Below are 16,261 nucleotides of genomic sequence, written 5' to 3' on the forward strand. Positions count from 1 at the left end.
GTGAAATTTAGAAACAAGGTCAATGGTGACATGTTCAAACTTCAATTTCAAGCTGCAGCATCAGATACCCATCACTTAAATTTTTACAGCTATCTTGTGATGCTCAAAGAGAAGCCCTTTCACACATTGTTAATTCATTTAGGCCTGGATCCTATGGTGCCATTCCATCAGCGCTGCAACATCTTTTCCAATGGAACAGTTTTTCTTGCTTGGGGTGGGGGGAGACTTTTGCCAATTCCCAACTACTGTTGCAGACTCCCAGTTTGCTTTCTACACTGTTCCTTCAGGCCCACTAATCTACAACAGCAAAATATCAGGAGCACAAGAGACAGCAGTGACAGCAGAAATATGGGGAAGTTGCCTTTCTCTAGCACAACTTTGTTTGCACTGATTAGGATCCAAACCATAGTTTTTACTGCACATATCTTTCCCCAATTATATGCAGACTTCCATAAACGAGAGATATGCATTATTATAATACAACATGACACATCTGGTTATTAATATTAATCTAAACCACCTTTCTATGAGGCTTAGAGATAAGATACCACAATACATTTAAAAATAACTGATGAAAATGGGTTGCATCTGGTGGATCTGTTTCACTAATGGTGGCTTTTTTCTTCAGCTCAAGTTGCCTTCCCAAATGCAAAAAGCTCTTCTGCCATTTAAGCCACATCAAAATGTTACACCCAATGAATGCATTGCATGCTGATCACGGCGTTTGGGATGACTCAAAGAAACTGCTTATTCATTATGAATAAGCAAAAAGAGAGACAGAGACAGAGAGTCCAAAGAGTTTCATGTGAACGTGTTTTCAGAATGTGAATGACAGGGAAACATAATATTTTGCATAAAAAGCCAGTGTGCTGGGCCAAACTACATTCTAAAATTCTATTATGAGAACCCCAAATAAGTAAAAGTAGCTGGAGAAGTGGTTAACTTTACAGTGTTGAGAAGGGGTTCCCCTATGCTGCTTCCCTTATTAACAGTTACTATTCCCCTAGTCTGCTTTTAAAACATGGGGAGAGAGAGCTACAATATGGATGTTTTATCCCCTAGCAGAACTTAAAGCATCCTGGGGATATTTTCAATCGGGGGAAGAGTGTTAACAACCCATACCCCTTCACCAAAGCCCCAATCCATGATCCTCTGGGTGATTTTTAGGGCCAGATCTAGAGTTCTGCTCATTGGACTTCACCATTGCATGTAATTCAGCCTTTAAATTATATCCAGACACGGCAAGGTTCAAAACCCTACTCTGCCGTACACCCCCCAGCAACGGGGTGTGGCTTGGCAGTTAATCTCTCTAAGTCTAACCTACCTCAAAAAGTGTGAACAAAAATAGAAGTCATTATTTTACTACCCAACTAGCAAACAGCGCTTTGTTAAAACAGAGCAAAATCAAAGGTTGAAACAAAACAACTTAAGACAAAATGCATTGAAGAAAGCCATCAGGGGCCACCTGGCTACATGAACGGTCAAGGAAAATTTATTAAGGATTCCTCACCCACCCCTGCAAAACCTTTATAACATTTTCCAGAGAGCTCAAAATGACAGCAGCTGAACTCTTGTGAACCATTTTTCGGAACACTTCCCAAGTTACTATAATAGCTATGGTTCTATTTTCTTGGAACATTTTTTTAAATGATTTGAGCTTCAGGACATTTATTCCTCTGCCAAGGTCTGCAAATTTGTCACTCTCACAAGTAGTTCAGAACTGCCCCTTGTGGAAGTATAAGGGAGTTGCCTGTTGCAGTGTTTGACAATCCACACATAGCAGCTGTAAGATTCTACTTACAACAGATTTTTAAAAGTCCAGTTTTGTAGCTAAAGTAGCAATGCCAAAATTTGTAAAGGGCAACACAAGAACAGTAGCAAGCATTGCTTCTACATGAACTTGAAGGCTTATTCAGTGCCTGACACCTCAAAAGGCTCCCAGATGATCTACTGGTAAGTAAATGATACATTTTAAATAAGCATTGTAGCTTTTTTTTTAACTTTTAACAAGCTCGCCATAATGTGCTGATTCTTAGTTCTCCATTTAAGTTTCTCTCTCTCTGCCTAAATTAGCAACAGGAATCTAACAAGTCTCCTAAAATAATACTATCTACTGGTTTGGGGGAAGGGATATTTTACAGCTGAAATCATCTTTTTGCATAACGAAACATTAATTTATTCACTAGCTTTATTGGGATAAAAAGTTGAATTTTTAACAAAAATCTAAAAGGGCAATGGGAATCTCAAATAAGATCAATATTTCCTTTAACCTTGCAACAGCTTTTAAAATATTTATTAATTTATTAATAATAATTGTACAAGATGGAATCAACATTAACAACTGCTCGATTCAAAAACTGACAATAACAAAATAACCAACATGTACAACAGCTTTTTTTAAAAAAACAAGCAAGAATGCAAATTGTTTTGTACCAGAGGATCATAATAGAAATGTTTGTGATTCTTTTTTAATACTTTGCACAACTATTAGACTTGCAGGAGTAGAAATTTAGTTCTTTAAAAATTAACATCAGGGTTGTCATGTTCTACTAGGAGTCTGACAACAGCCATAGATAAGACAGCGAAAGCTCCAGGCAGCTAACAAATGTTCCATACCTACCTTCTAGTAACATTACAGGACACAATCCTGCTAAAGGTTATAACCTGGAAAAGAGGTAAACTCCAGACAGTGACAGGAACGTCAGGTAGGTAGATCCTTTCTCACTCACCAATGAAACACTGGGAAGACTGAAAGCACCCAAGCACCGGGCACTCAGCATTGGATTGGGGGGGGCATCATCTCAATGTAGTTTGGGTAGTTCCCAAAGAGCTGCTGCTTCATTCTTACGTTTCTTGGCTGGACGCGGCTTCATGAGAGTAAGAGATCCCATTCTAGTTCTCTCATTGTCAGTGCAGCTCTGCAGTACTACCCCAGTTCACAGTTTCTGTCAATTAGCAGCGGGCTGTATTATGTACATGACTGCTTGCAAACTTCTCTACACATTAATCTATGAATCAGATGATTGGTACTGGATGGTTGAGGGGGATCATAAAGTGTTCTGAACTTATAAGGGGAGAAGAATTCAAGCTGTTTTGAAACACACTGAAGTATACTATCTCACTTGTGACAAGTAGTTTGTAAACTTACAGCAAGATCCTAAACACATTTTACTCAGAGGTAAATTCTACTGAATTCAGTGGGTGTACTTTCATTATACACAGGGGGGGGGAGAGAGAGAGAGAGACTTCTAAAGCAGCAACCATCGTTTGAGTTTGGTTTTTCTTAATTAGGTCATGTATCTCTTTTTGTTAAACACCACTTTTTCTACACGTGTCTGGATTTTCCTTTGTTTTACTCCTCAAACAAAAGAAACACAAAACATAATCACATAATTTTAAAATGTTCAAGACTCAAGTGATGAAAAGTAACTCTTTGAGGATGCCTTAATTAAAGGGAAACTATTTTCATTGCTTTCCATTAGCACAAGGAAATTGGGTATAATATTTCTAAAATCTCATTAGCTTTCTGATCTCCAAAACTAGGATTATATCGTATCTTCTCCTCTTTGTTCTTCAGTTCTTGGTTCTATCACATAGCACTGGTTATTCAAGAGTACTTTTCAAATTCTGATGCTAAAAAAAATTGTCTTCCATAGCCTTGAAACACAGCCTGGTGAAGGTGGATTCCATCCATTGCCAGAACATTGAAGGAATTACTGTTCTATGGCTCTAGTTAAATAAGATACCACATTAAAATTACACTTGCATCCAGGTGATTAGTACGCTAATGGTTTTAAGATCAATACAAAACAAGTTTTATAAGATAAGTGAAAATGAAAGGTGTGTGATTTTTAAGTGACACACATGCCAAACCACCCCAAGCCACTACTGCAAAATGGCCCTTGAATTAAGAAATTACCGTCATCATCAGAACATACACACAAGGAGGGAGCTAATTCCCATAATTACATTCCTTTTAAATTCAATCTATCACCTTTTCATGGAATCCATATGAAGATCTTCCATCAAAGTTGGTGAACTTTGATATAAAAGTACGCCAGAAAGAACTGTCCGTCTCTCTTCCCACTCCTCCTTCCTTTTTGCTCACTCCGCCCCCCCAACAGTGACTTAAGGACAGACATTGGAGGAAAGCAATTTCTGACCCTGCACTGTGATAGTTCTTTAAGTGCCTGAGATAAATTTATTAAGTTCTTATTACCACATATGCTAATATTCTGCATTTCCTACCCCCAAGTATTTCTCCCCTGCTCTAACCAAGTTGATTGTATTTTGCATTCTAACTCTGCATCCTGACTCCCTTCTTTGCAACAGCCCTCCCACCTCCAGAGTGGGTTATAAGGGCTCAAGGGTCTCCATTTCTATTTGTTATCTAATAGGGGAAACGTGACTCTTAAAAGCTTATACGCTGGGGACCTTGTTGGTCTGTAAGGTGCTACTGGACTCAAATATTGCTGTTCTGCTGCAGACCAACACGGCTATCTACCTGATACTTTCTTTGTGTACTTTTGGGTTCTAAAACTAAATTTAAATCTAAGCATCAAGAACTAGTCTCATTATTAAATTTGGTCAGACGGATGATGAGAAGTTCTCTGGGAAAAGATTGAATCCAATCAGCAGTTCCATGGAATGCAGGTCCTAATTAGATTACAAAATTACATTTCACTAAATTTAGTAAGCATCACTAACTCCCCAAACTGTATCTCCTTGTCCACTTGAGAGATTAGCAGTTTTCAGGATTTTGGGGAAGTGAGCAGTGTGTTCTTGCCACGAGAACTTTTGTCAGGAGGGCAAGCTATCTGAAATTTATTACAAAACTGGGAGGGGAAAGTCTCAAGCATATCAGAAATTCTTCCATAGGAGGTTAAAAGATGAACAAAATTGTCAATAAAAAGTATTATGGGTATTCTACAGCTCCAGGTGCAGTAATTTCATAGACATGCTCAATAAGAAGGAAAATTGCTACTAAAAACAGATTCCAACTTGTGTCTCTACAACTAAGACTTTTTATGTCTCATCTACACAAGTTATTCAGTAATGGCAAAGTCGATATTCCTTAAAAGAATGCCAGCAAAGTGAACAGGCAAAACAAAGTATATAGCCGGTACAACATAGTCAAGGTAGAAGTAAACTAGACAATGTAGATAATTTCAGCTCCCTTACAGATCTTACAGTACAACATCAGTTCCAGGTTTTGTGGAACCATGAGCAAGATAACTGAAGATGCTCTGTAGTATATGGGCAAGATGTTCTGTACTATAACAAGTCCCCCTGGGTAAAATTATTCAGTTAAAACACTTATCTCCTACTTTCCTTCATTCTCAGTGCTCAAATTAGTTTAAAATAAATACGTATCACACAACTGAAAGTGCTGAATAAAACTAAGCAGCAGCATTAAAACTCTAAAAACAGAATTAACATCAGAACACGATGGGTTGGTTCCACAATCCACAGATGCAAGGATCGTGGATCTTTCCCATATTCTCTCCACGCATTCCATGCAGCCCTCTCCAACCCTAAAAGTTTGTTTCTGAGGTTATGAGATTCACATGTTCTAACACCATGTGGGTTTGGTGATTGTAGTGGGGAAGAGGTCAGAATCTCCCTCTCCTCTCTGTTCTGCTGATAGAAGAGGCAGAATGGGCAATTTTGTCCACTTCCCCCTCCCACTGCCTTCTCCTAACTTAAGTGGCTATTCTTTGTCCTGTTGTTGGCCCTCTCCAGAGTAATTGGTTGGCCACTGTGTGAGACAGGATGCTGGACTAGATGAACCACTGGTCTGATCTAGCAGGGCTCTTCCTAAGTTCACAATAGACTACATGTGTCCTGCAACTCTTTGAACTTTCCTCGGATCTGAAAAAAACACTGAGGAGGAGTGGAAAGAGGGAAAGATCTGTGACCATCAACACCTTCTGTTGATGACTCAATAGATCCAACCTCATTGATGGCCTTCATAAAAGGCTGGATAGCCATCTGTGGGTGATGCTAGCATTGAATTTCCTGCCTTGACCAGGTTTTGACTAGATGACCCACACAGCTCTTTCCAACTCTACAACTGTATGATTCTAAGGAAGCCCATTCGAACACTAGTATCTTGTTTCAGCAAGTCCTTTAAACACTGAGCTTGCAAACAAAATGTGGACTTTACCTTTGAAGCATTTTCATGTCATGAATTTTGAATTCATATAGTGAGCCCTATCTCATCCCTACCCCACGTATGCGATCCTACTGCAAAACAGAACCACAGGAAACTGCTTCATGTTTCTTGAATAAGTAGCAAAGGCCTCAATTGGGCAATAGTTTGTTTTATTTATTTTCATTTACACCCCATCTTTCTCCCCAATGGGGACCCAAAGCAACTTATTAGATGGTTCTTCTCTCTTGAATTTACCTTCACAACCACCCTACGAAATAGACTAAGCATCTGGCCCAAGGTGACCTAGCAAGCTTTCATGCTAGAGCAAAGTTTTGCACTTGAGTCTCCCAGATCCTAATCCAAAACTACACCATGCTAGCTCTTGTTCAGCTATATTCCAATATACTGTAATGCTAGATTTGATTCACAGTTCTTGCATAAGATAATATTCACAGCAGCCATGCAGCAGGAATCAAATGTGACAGGCTGAAGTCCAAAGAACCACATTTTGATCTGACCTACACATGCAACATAATGTGATTGTCCTCACCTCAATCTATAATGCTAGAGAAGCCACATAACATCAGGCTGGCATTATGTTACAGACAGCAATACTAGATGGAACAAGGACGTTGATATAAATGGTGTTGCCAGATCTCTTGTGTTTCTCTGGTTCAAAAACCAAACTTCCTCATTCCTAGCTGTCTTCACATCTCCCTCAAAATAAGCAACAGAAGTGAAAGTTGCATGTGAAACCTTGCTGCTGCTTTTCCTGTTCCTTTTTCAGTGGTGGATTCATACACACATACAAATTATAGAGGTAGAAACTGAATCCCTAGAGGAGACTCCAGTTAAAAGAGGTGGAGGAGAAATTACTGATAGCAACTCAGCATTGATAAGAACAGTAGCTCCATTAGTAACTGCAATGGTTATCTTCATGCCAATTAACACAAAAACCTGTTTGGATTTTATCCCAGCTATTCTGTCTTCTAATCTGGAGCACTTCAATAGCTGAGCACTGTCACACACACAAACACCCAAATATACTTGTTGGTACTGGACAAGTGTGCAGGCGAGTGAGAGTCTGGTCAATTCGGTTTTTGTTCCTCTAATTTGTACCTGATCCCTTTTTCATTCTCACACATTCTGTCATAAAAAGTTATTTAAATTCTGATTAAATGATATATTAAATAAGGTTTTTAAAAAATCTTTAACATGTTCATGTTTCTTCTAAGAACCAATTCCCACATGAAGACATCAAGACTACATTTGTGAATCATAACATTCATCTGGAACTTTTGTACATGTCCAAAATCAGAGACATTTCAAAATTTACTGACAATATATCGTATGGAATATATCGTATGGTCATATGAAGTGCAGCAACAGTACAGATCCCCCCCCCCATCTGCACTGTTTACTCTGGCAGTGGCTCTCTCTAGGCTCAGAAACAGAAAGGGCCTTCCTGGAACTCTCCTACCTGAAACATATTAACTGAAGAACCAAAGGACTAAATTTAGGACTTTTGGCCTGCAAAACGTATGTTCTACCAGTAAGTCACAACCTTTCCTCAACTAAGACTATAAGCATTCGCCTGTGAGAGTCTGAGAAATGGGTACATAGGCTAATAAATACTGACATTTACAAATTAACTTGGGATTGCAGATGTCAATATTTATATATGAATGTCAACATTCATGACATTTTGGAAATTCACTGAGAGAGACAGAGAGAGAGATTTCCCACACATTAGTAAGTGTAAAGAATGTTGAAAAAGAGAGAAAGCATCTTGTATTGCTATTTATAAAATAATTGAATTTTGGTCAGGAAGGGATTCTAAGACTTGGAGCCTCCCAATAAAGCACCCCATGCATAAAGCTGATCTTGTAATGCCATCTTGACATCCTAATGTGTCATGCAGCTGTAATAACAACAACAACAACATTCAATTTATATACCGTCCTTTGGGAAAACTCAGAGCGGTTTACAAAGTGTTTTGTTGTTATTCTCATAACAATCACCCTGTAAGGTGGGTGGGGCTGAAAGAGCTCTGAAAGAACTGTGACTGACCCAAGGATACCCAGCTGACTTCAAGCAGAGGAGTGGGGAATCAAACCCGAGTCTCCAAATTAGAGTCCTGCCGCTCTTAACCACTACACCAAACTGGCTCTTAGCTGTAGTGCATCTAAGCTGCCATTCACCATATATATTTATCCGAGAAGGCACAAACGTTTCTCTCCCTAGGAAGCTGATCAATGGTCATAAGGATTAATCCTGTGGAAATTATTCACTGTAAATATATTTGCTCCAATTTATACATATACTTGCTGCAATGCTCAGAACTGATATTTTAGAATATTTTAATTAACTGCTACTGCAAATATGCTACCAACTTAAAACAAACATAAAACACAGAAAGCAATTCTTCATTTTATTGAATTTTTCTCTCTACTTGTAGGAACTGAAAATGAACTAAGAATGTTGAATTCAAACAATACCAGCTTAGGAAATCACTGTAACTACAGCGAAATAATAACCAAACAAGTCATTCCAGTTTTCTATGGCTTCATCTTTATTGGAGGAATCCTTCTGAATGGAGTCGCAGCCTGGGTTTTCCTATACATCCCTAGCAAGACAACCTTTGTCGTTTACCTCAAGAACATTGTCATAGCTGACCTCATCATGAGCTTAACATTCCCATTCAAAATTCTTGCTGATGCAAAAATTGGCCCTTGGCAGCTCAACGTCATTGTCTGCCGTTTTTCAGCTGTTCTTTTTTACCTAAATATGTATATCAGCATCACACTGTTTGGATGCATAGGCTTTGACAGATGCTACAAAGTTGTGAAGCCTCCATACATCACCGCTGTTCACAGTGTTCGCTGCAGTAAAATAGTCTGCTTATTAGCCTGGGCACTGCAAATTCTTGTGTCTGTTCCCAATATGATCTTAACCAATAAAAATCCCACCAAAGAAAGTGCAGGAAGGTGTATGAATCTCAAAAGTAACTTGGGAATAGAGTGGCACACAGCTTCAAACTACATCTGCCTCGGAATTTTTTGGACTGTATTTTTTCTATTAATAGTCTGCTACAGCTCTATAGCAAGGAAAATATACATTTCCCACAGAAAATTCAAAAGGAAGTCCACTCTAACAAGGAAAAAAACCAGTCGGAATATTTTCGCCATCATGCTTGTATTTATCATCTGTTTTGTTCCATATCATATTGGCAGAATCCCATATACATTAAGTCAGACTTCAACACAATACAGCTGCCAGTCAAAAAAAACTCTGTTCTACATGAAGGAATTCAGTCTTATACTGTCTGCTGCAAATGTTTGCCTTGATCCTATTATTTACATATTCCTCTGCCAGCCTTTCAAGGAAAGGCTGTACCAAAAACTGCACCTCAAGCTGAAGACATCTGAGGAATTGGAAAACTCTAGATCAAGAAGGTCAAATGCAATTTGTGAAACTGTTATTTCATAAGGATTGTTAGCAAAATGCACGGTTGAGACTGGGAAGTGCTGTACTAGTTTAAGAGAATATGTGTTGTGTTGGGGCAGATTTGCAAATGCTTATTTCAGTGGGCGGTCATACCTCATGGCTCCACTAAACAATGCTCCTAACCCTGGCCTGTTTTTCTACTCTCATTGCATGTCCTCTGTTCTAAAATCACTGCTGCAGTATTACAGAACAAAAGTCCAGTTGCACCTAAAACATTTATTCCACAGTGAGCTTTCATGCATCAGAGCTCACTTCTTCAGCGGCGATGGAACGAAAATCATTTGCCTCATTTTTACCCAGAAAATGACAGAAAGGGAGAGAGAAAAGGGGAGAGTTGCGTAAAGAAAGGCCTGGTGTCATAAATCAGGTGTGATTCTCTATGTAAGAGACTGGAATGACTTAGGTGATATAAAAAGAAAGGTCAGAGGTTCTAGCTTCTCTCTCATGCAGAAGAAATAAACAGAAGGGCAATAGAGTAAAGAACAAACTAATTAAGGAAGAAGTTGTTAGAAGCATGAGAGAAGTACTTGACACCAATAAGGGGTTGTGGTATGATCTGACATGTTAAGAACAGTTATTAAAGCGGGACCCATTGGGTTACTAGAAATTATCATGAATGAGGAAATGAGCCTTAGTTTAAGCAAGGATGACATAGAGTATTTAATTTCCTGATGAAATATAAAATTCAGCACTTTCACATTGTATATTCCCTTTTAAGTTTTTATAGAACAGTGACTTTCAGATATGCAACAGTAGGTCCAGGAAGATTATAATGTCCACACACTGGTTTCTAAATATTGCAGTTTCTTATGCCACATTTGTGCTCATTTTTTCTTTCACAAAAAGACTAACATACTAATAACAATTAGCTATTAGAAGTGCACTATTGACACACGATAGCATATGTTAAATCAGATGATGTGCAAATATATGAGCCCAAGATGTTGTAACTGATGTTATTAGGTCAGGTAATAAAATTACCTAACTGTGGGGACAAAGTCAGCATCTAGGTTTGTTGCAGGATTTAGGTCCTGGGTTGTATCTGTCACGTGGTCCTTTGTTGTTGTTAAGAACTTGTTCTAAGTCTGGGATCTGTCTGTAAGTGAGGAAAAGCCTACCACCTGCGAAAGAGAAATATCCTTATCCAGTAGAAGTTGTTGGTCATCGATGATGTGTTAGAATGGTTTAAGTTGTGAGCTATGGGTGACAAGTGGTAGTATTGCAAGTACTGCCTTTAAACAGTGACCTCCCCCCCCTTAATGTGGCTCCCACCAATGTGTTGCCTGGTGGTCCTGAAGATCAAAAATAAAAGTTATGGAATTGAAAATGATAAAAAGAATTTCAGAGATTGCTCCCTACCAACTGATTGACTGGCTGACCTCTGAACTCATTCCAGGCAGGCCACAGCTGGGAACACTTGGCTTGACCATAGTCTAGGGCTGCCATCTCCCCATGGGAGGCTGGAATCCCCTGCCCCCCTCACCTGGCCATTAGGGTCAGGGAAGGCACCTGGGGGAGGTGAGCGCATGAAGCATTGTTTTCTGGAGCAATGTGTAAATTACAGGTCGCACAGGGGCCTTAGTGCAAGAGACGCTTCAGAAAACACTGGAAACTATTGCATGTGTGTCACTCTACAGAGAATGCCCATTAAGAAGCAAATGGCACCCCAGGCTACTATCCCTTGCTGCCATCCCCTCACTGCTACACTCTAACACCTGCCCAGGAGGCAGAGCCCCTAACACTCCTTCCCTCTTTATACAAAGTTTTTAAAGCACTGGGTTGGAGCTATCAGCAAATTTCCATGGATACGATGGCTTCTGTCCACACAAGATTCTCATGCCCCACCCCCATTGCAGCCCAAAACACCCCCCAAAATCCTGCTCATGAAGTCTCCCTCTCTCCTAGGAGCAGGTTTTCATGAACTATTTGGGGACTGCTGTGGAAAGGGGAAGCCACAAAAGTTGCAGTCCTTGGAAGAAGTCGTGACTGTGAAATTGCTCCATTGGATCCATCCCAATGGACATGTGGCTTGCTGCACTATGTTTAAAGATTAACTAGGAGTGTCAGGTGCTTTAGTTCCTGGATGGGCTGAGGTGATAGTAGAAAGGCTTCCACCCCCAAAATAAGGCTGCAGTCACACCCACATCTCGTTGTAAAGTTAGCCAGGGCTGCCTCTATTATAGAATATACTTGGTGTGTAACCTGATGTTTTGATATTTGTTCCACACACGCAGCAGCCATTTTATTATTGGCTCATTTCCTTGGCAGCCATTTTGTGGTGGCATCCACTGGCCTTTGCCAAAATTCCAGAACTACCAACAGGATGAACAAAACTGAGGAGGCTGCTTTAGAACATATGCCAAGTGACTTGGGTGGAGGCAGGGGAGAACAGGACTTCCCATAAGCATCTTTCTTCTGACTCTGCTAGCAGCTTTCCATCTATCTTTTTCTCGACCACACTTATAACCCATTAACCTGGAAACCTTCCATTAGCTGATTCTGACTGTCTCAAGGTTCTTCTAACATCTTAGAGAGCTTTGAGTAAGATTATAAAGACAAGTCTCTCCCATTTTGGTCTCTTCCATTTAAAACAACTTTGTTTTATTCATTGTGTAGAACTCCCCACCATTTTTTCCACATTTGGTGGTTCTAATATTTCATACCATATTCTTCTCATGCTTATGGGCTAAGATCCATATATATTTAGCCCCTTCTGTCTTGTCTTTCTGCTAGTCTACAATGTCCTTTTCAGCTCATCTTCAGGATTGACTCCCTTTGTCTCCACCTCTAACTATTGTTCTCATACCTTTCATTGATTTTTGTTCTGTGGTTCTTCCTGTTTCACTTTAAAGTATCTACACCATTTTGTTTAAAAAATCCTTTGATATTTTGACCTTCTAACTTCATTCTGTGCCCCTTCCTCTCAACCAAAATAATTCAACTTAAGTTCATCTTCTGATGCACCAATATCATGTCATCTTTGTATCTTCTACCATGTTGTTTACTAACTGTTGCCACTCTGTATTGTCCAATCTACTTCCCTCTCCTGTCATGCATTAGCTATCTCTTCTTTTCTGCAAAAATAAGTGAGATTTCCTAGGGAGGGAAGAGGATCTCTTTTTACCTGTACAGACAATGTCATTTAGCATCATCCAATGAATCCTATGCTAACAGTTTCATACATTTTAAAACAATTTATGCCAATTTAGAAATAAGTAGGGATGAGTTTTTCGTTGGTGTAAGCTGAATGTAAAAAGCATGATCAGACAGTACCATGTGATGAGGAGCACATAGCTAGGAAATATCCCAGGATAAATAAAAATATTTTTCCCCCAACACATCTCTGAAAAAAGTCAACCTACAGACTGCATAGCTAGCACTGACCTTGAGGTGGTCCTCCTAGGCTTAGATGTCAGCAGCACATATCCTATACTGATAGGATTAAACTTGGAGAACAGCACCACCAGTTCTTGAAATTATGCACACCTGGATGTGCTCTTAGTATAATGAAAGATTTTAACACTAGACTCCCATTGCTTCAATAGGAAACCTATCACGATAGCAGCTGAGCAGCTTATTTATTGTCATCATGAGACACAAAGAACTACTGCAGGACAGCAAGCTCCAGAGAATAAGCATAACTACTAAGAGAGCAGCTGTAGCATAGTGCTTAAGTGGCCAGGCTTCAAAGCAGCATTCTGTCCAGAAGAGTTATTAAGAAAGGTTTTCTCTCTTTTTAATAGCCATATCTCAAACTCCTGTGAAACTGCACTAATTTTTCAAAGTGAGTTTGCCATGCAAAAAGAGACAACATTGTTCAAGAAACAGAGTAATCGCTCTAGTAAAAGTCAAACAACTCAGTGTTCTTTGGATCACAGAAAATGTCAGAAATGTATATTGGATTGCAGTACATTGTTTAGAAAGAACACATTTTCTATGGCCATAGTTGTTGTGCAATAATAAAAATAACTGCACTTACAATAGCTACAACAAACAACAAGTGTCCTTCCAGACAGATGAGTGCCCACTCAGAGCAGCAAACAAAGTCAGTGTTGTTATTATTTCCACAATACAGCTGGGGAGCTGGGGCTGAGAGGAGTGGCTTACCCAAAGCCACCTACAGAGCTCACTACAGTAGTGAGAGTTGAACTGGCAGAGTGCTGATTCGCAGTCCAACCACTTAACCACTACCACTCTTCTAGACAGAGGAGTGCCCCACTCAGAGTAGTTAATGGCATTGGTGTTGTTATTATTCCCACAATACAGCTGAAGCTTAGAGAAGAGGGTTACCCAATGGCACTTACTGAGCTCATGGCAGTGGCGGGATTTGAACCAGCAGAGCACTGATTGATAGCCCAACCACTTAATCATTATGTGTTTTCACCACACTGCTGAAATTAGACTTAACTAAAATGGACATCTGCAGTTTACCTATAGGAATTTTATATCCATACACTGAATATTTTGCTTAGTTTCCAGATCTTTGTTATTCAAAATATATACAAATGTGAAAAAGTATGCATTAATGTACTTGAATTTGTATCAGATGGAATAAAATGTATATTTTTAGCAAAAGTCATGTGTAAAATTACATTTACTAATTTTAAATGAAAGAATCGCTTATGCAACAAACTAAAAGTGCATTTCTGAGGTTCTCCATTAGAAAACTATTCCACTTTGCTTCAACTATTTGGGGGGGATCACATCCTCCCTTCCAATAAAATCTGGTTCCACAAGCTGAATTCAAGACAGATTTAAGCATCCACGCCTACATAAAATGAAATAGAAAAATAACATCATGTCAACTAGTTTCAGGTGACCAGGGAACACAAGCACAGAGATCAGCTCTCCTCCAGTAGCACAGACTCAGGCCAGACTGAGGCTGATGAGGCAAAATAAACTTATCTGTGCAATGTTGCACACATCCAATGTGCTGGTTAAACTGGGCTTCTACTTGCATGAACTTTAATTACCAGGCTATAGGTGTCTAGTGTGCTAACTAATCATGGCTTTCTTCTATATTTTAGTTCATGTATTTAATTCTTCATGATTCCCGGTTAATGCCAGTGCTTTTCAAACAATAGGGAAGCAACAAAGGAGGCGTCTTCAAAGTAAACAAATAAGGATGGTGGAAAACCACAATAGAAGGCTGAATACCGGCAATAATGAACACTGACGACAATAAACCATTACATATACATATACAAACAGTATATTCAGTCAAAGGTCTATACAAAAAGTATATTCAGTCAAAGGTTGTAGTTATACAGTAAAAAGAAGTCAAATGAACAAGGCGACCCGTTAAAAAGACCCCTGAAAACCCAGGGGTCTTAACAACGAAATTGACCTTTCCTTATGATATACTCATACGGGATGTTTGATTATTTGGCATGTCCCTTTAAACGGCTTATTAGGTGGCACCCTTAAATACTTTGGGCGTGTACATCAGGTGCGCTTGATTGCTACTGCGGATCTTTGACTTAGTGCTACTATGGACCTTTGACTTGTTGGTGCTATTGTAAATATCTTTACTGGTGAGTGTATTTTACTTTGACTTCACATAAATGTAGTATTTATGTTCATATATTAATGCAATATGTTCTCATCAGCATTGTGAAACTCATCCGTCCCTGAGGAAGACTGTTGGAAACATCAGGAACCTGCTGGCCCTGAATGTCGGGCGGGGTGACTTATTTCATGTCTTCTGGGGCACTATTCTCTTGGATCTCTGGACTGAAAAACTTTTGTGTTGATTTGGGCATCGCCCCTTTTGAATTCACTGGAATACAGCTCTTTTCAGTCCTGCCGCGCTTACAGACACATAGCGCTTTGGTCCATTATTTAACTTTCGTTTATGTTAATTGCTTACAATGAATGTGTATTTAACTTGTTTATTGGTACTTTGAGTGATACTCGCCTTGTTCATTTGACTGCTTTTTACTGTATAACTACGACCTTTGACTGAATATACTTTTTGTATAGACCTTTGACTGAATATACTGTTTGTATATGTAAAGGTTTGTTGTCATCAGTGTTCATTATTGCTGGTACTCAGCCTTCTATTGTGGTTTTCCACCATCCTTATTTGAGTGCTTTTCAAAAGCAGAGGAGTAACTATAGCCACTAACCTCATCAAGCTACTTCCCATCACTTCTCTTCCACCCCAGCACCACTCCTGAAATCCCCTCCTGCCAAAATAGTAAAACAGAACTATCATATTCAGATATAGCACACTATTAAGTTTAAAGTTGATCCGACAGATTCAGCAACAATTGGTGGGGGAAGTTATGAGTGTGTTAGGAGGTGGCTACAGTCTTGTTGAACGTGCTGGCCAAGAGTCAAGCGGAGAAGCAATTACCTCTCAAGTGAAGGCAAAGCCCACCACAATGTTAAGGAAGAAACAGGAAGTCAATGGTATACCTGGGAGCTGTGAGTATTACTCACAGAGGAATAGTATTTCACCACTATCAGCTTTTCTGAGAAGGTGAAGTACATTTCTCAGAAGCGAAGAAGAGTAACTTCCCAATAGATCTAAAAAAAAAAGGCTGAAAGAACTCCATTCTCCTGGAAGAATAGGAAGTAAGAAACCACAGAATGATA

General features: G+C 39.4%; 2 protein-coding genes across 3 annotated transcripts in view; one reads left to right on the top strand and one right to left on the bottom strand.

Moving 5' to 3' along the window:
• Window positions 1-16,261, bottom strand: part of MED12L (mediator complex subunit 12L) — a 283,186-nt gene that overhangs the window by 174,097 nt on the left and 92,828 nt on the right. The window lies entirely within an intron of this gene.
• On the top strand, window positions 1,884-14,134 carry P2RY14 (purinergic receptor P2Y14). Of its 2 annotated transcripts, XM_054983841.1 has the most exons (3): window positions 1,884-1,953; window positions 8,613-9,609; window positions 13,467-14,134. In XM_054983841.1, the coding sequence occupies exons 2-3, from the start codon at window positions 8,633-8,635 to the stop codon at window positions 13,492-13,494; spliced, it is 1,005 nt and encodes a 334-aa protein (XP_054839816.1). In that variant the 5' UTR covers window positions 1,884-1,953; window positions 8,613-8,632; the 3' UTR covers window positions 13,495-14,134. The 2 variants fall into 2 exon arrangements, with proteins under 2 accessions (XP_054839816.1, XP_054839815.1); XM_054983840.1 differs by lacking the exon at window positions 13,467-14,134 and having other exon boundaries at window positions 8,613-11,209.

The sequence above is a fragment of the Eublepharis macularius genome, chromosome 6 (genome assembly GCF_028583425.1).
Source record: "Eublepharis macularius isolate TG4126 chromosome 6, MPM_Emac_v1.0, whole genome shotgun sequence".
NCBI lineage: Eukaryota > Metazoa > Chordata > Lepidosauria > Squamata > Eublepharidae > Eublepharis > Eublepharis macularius.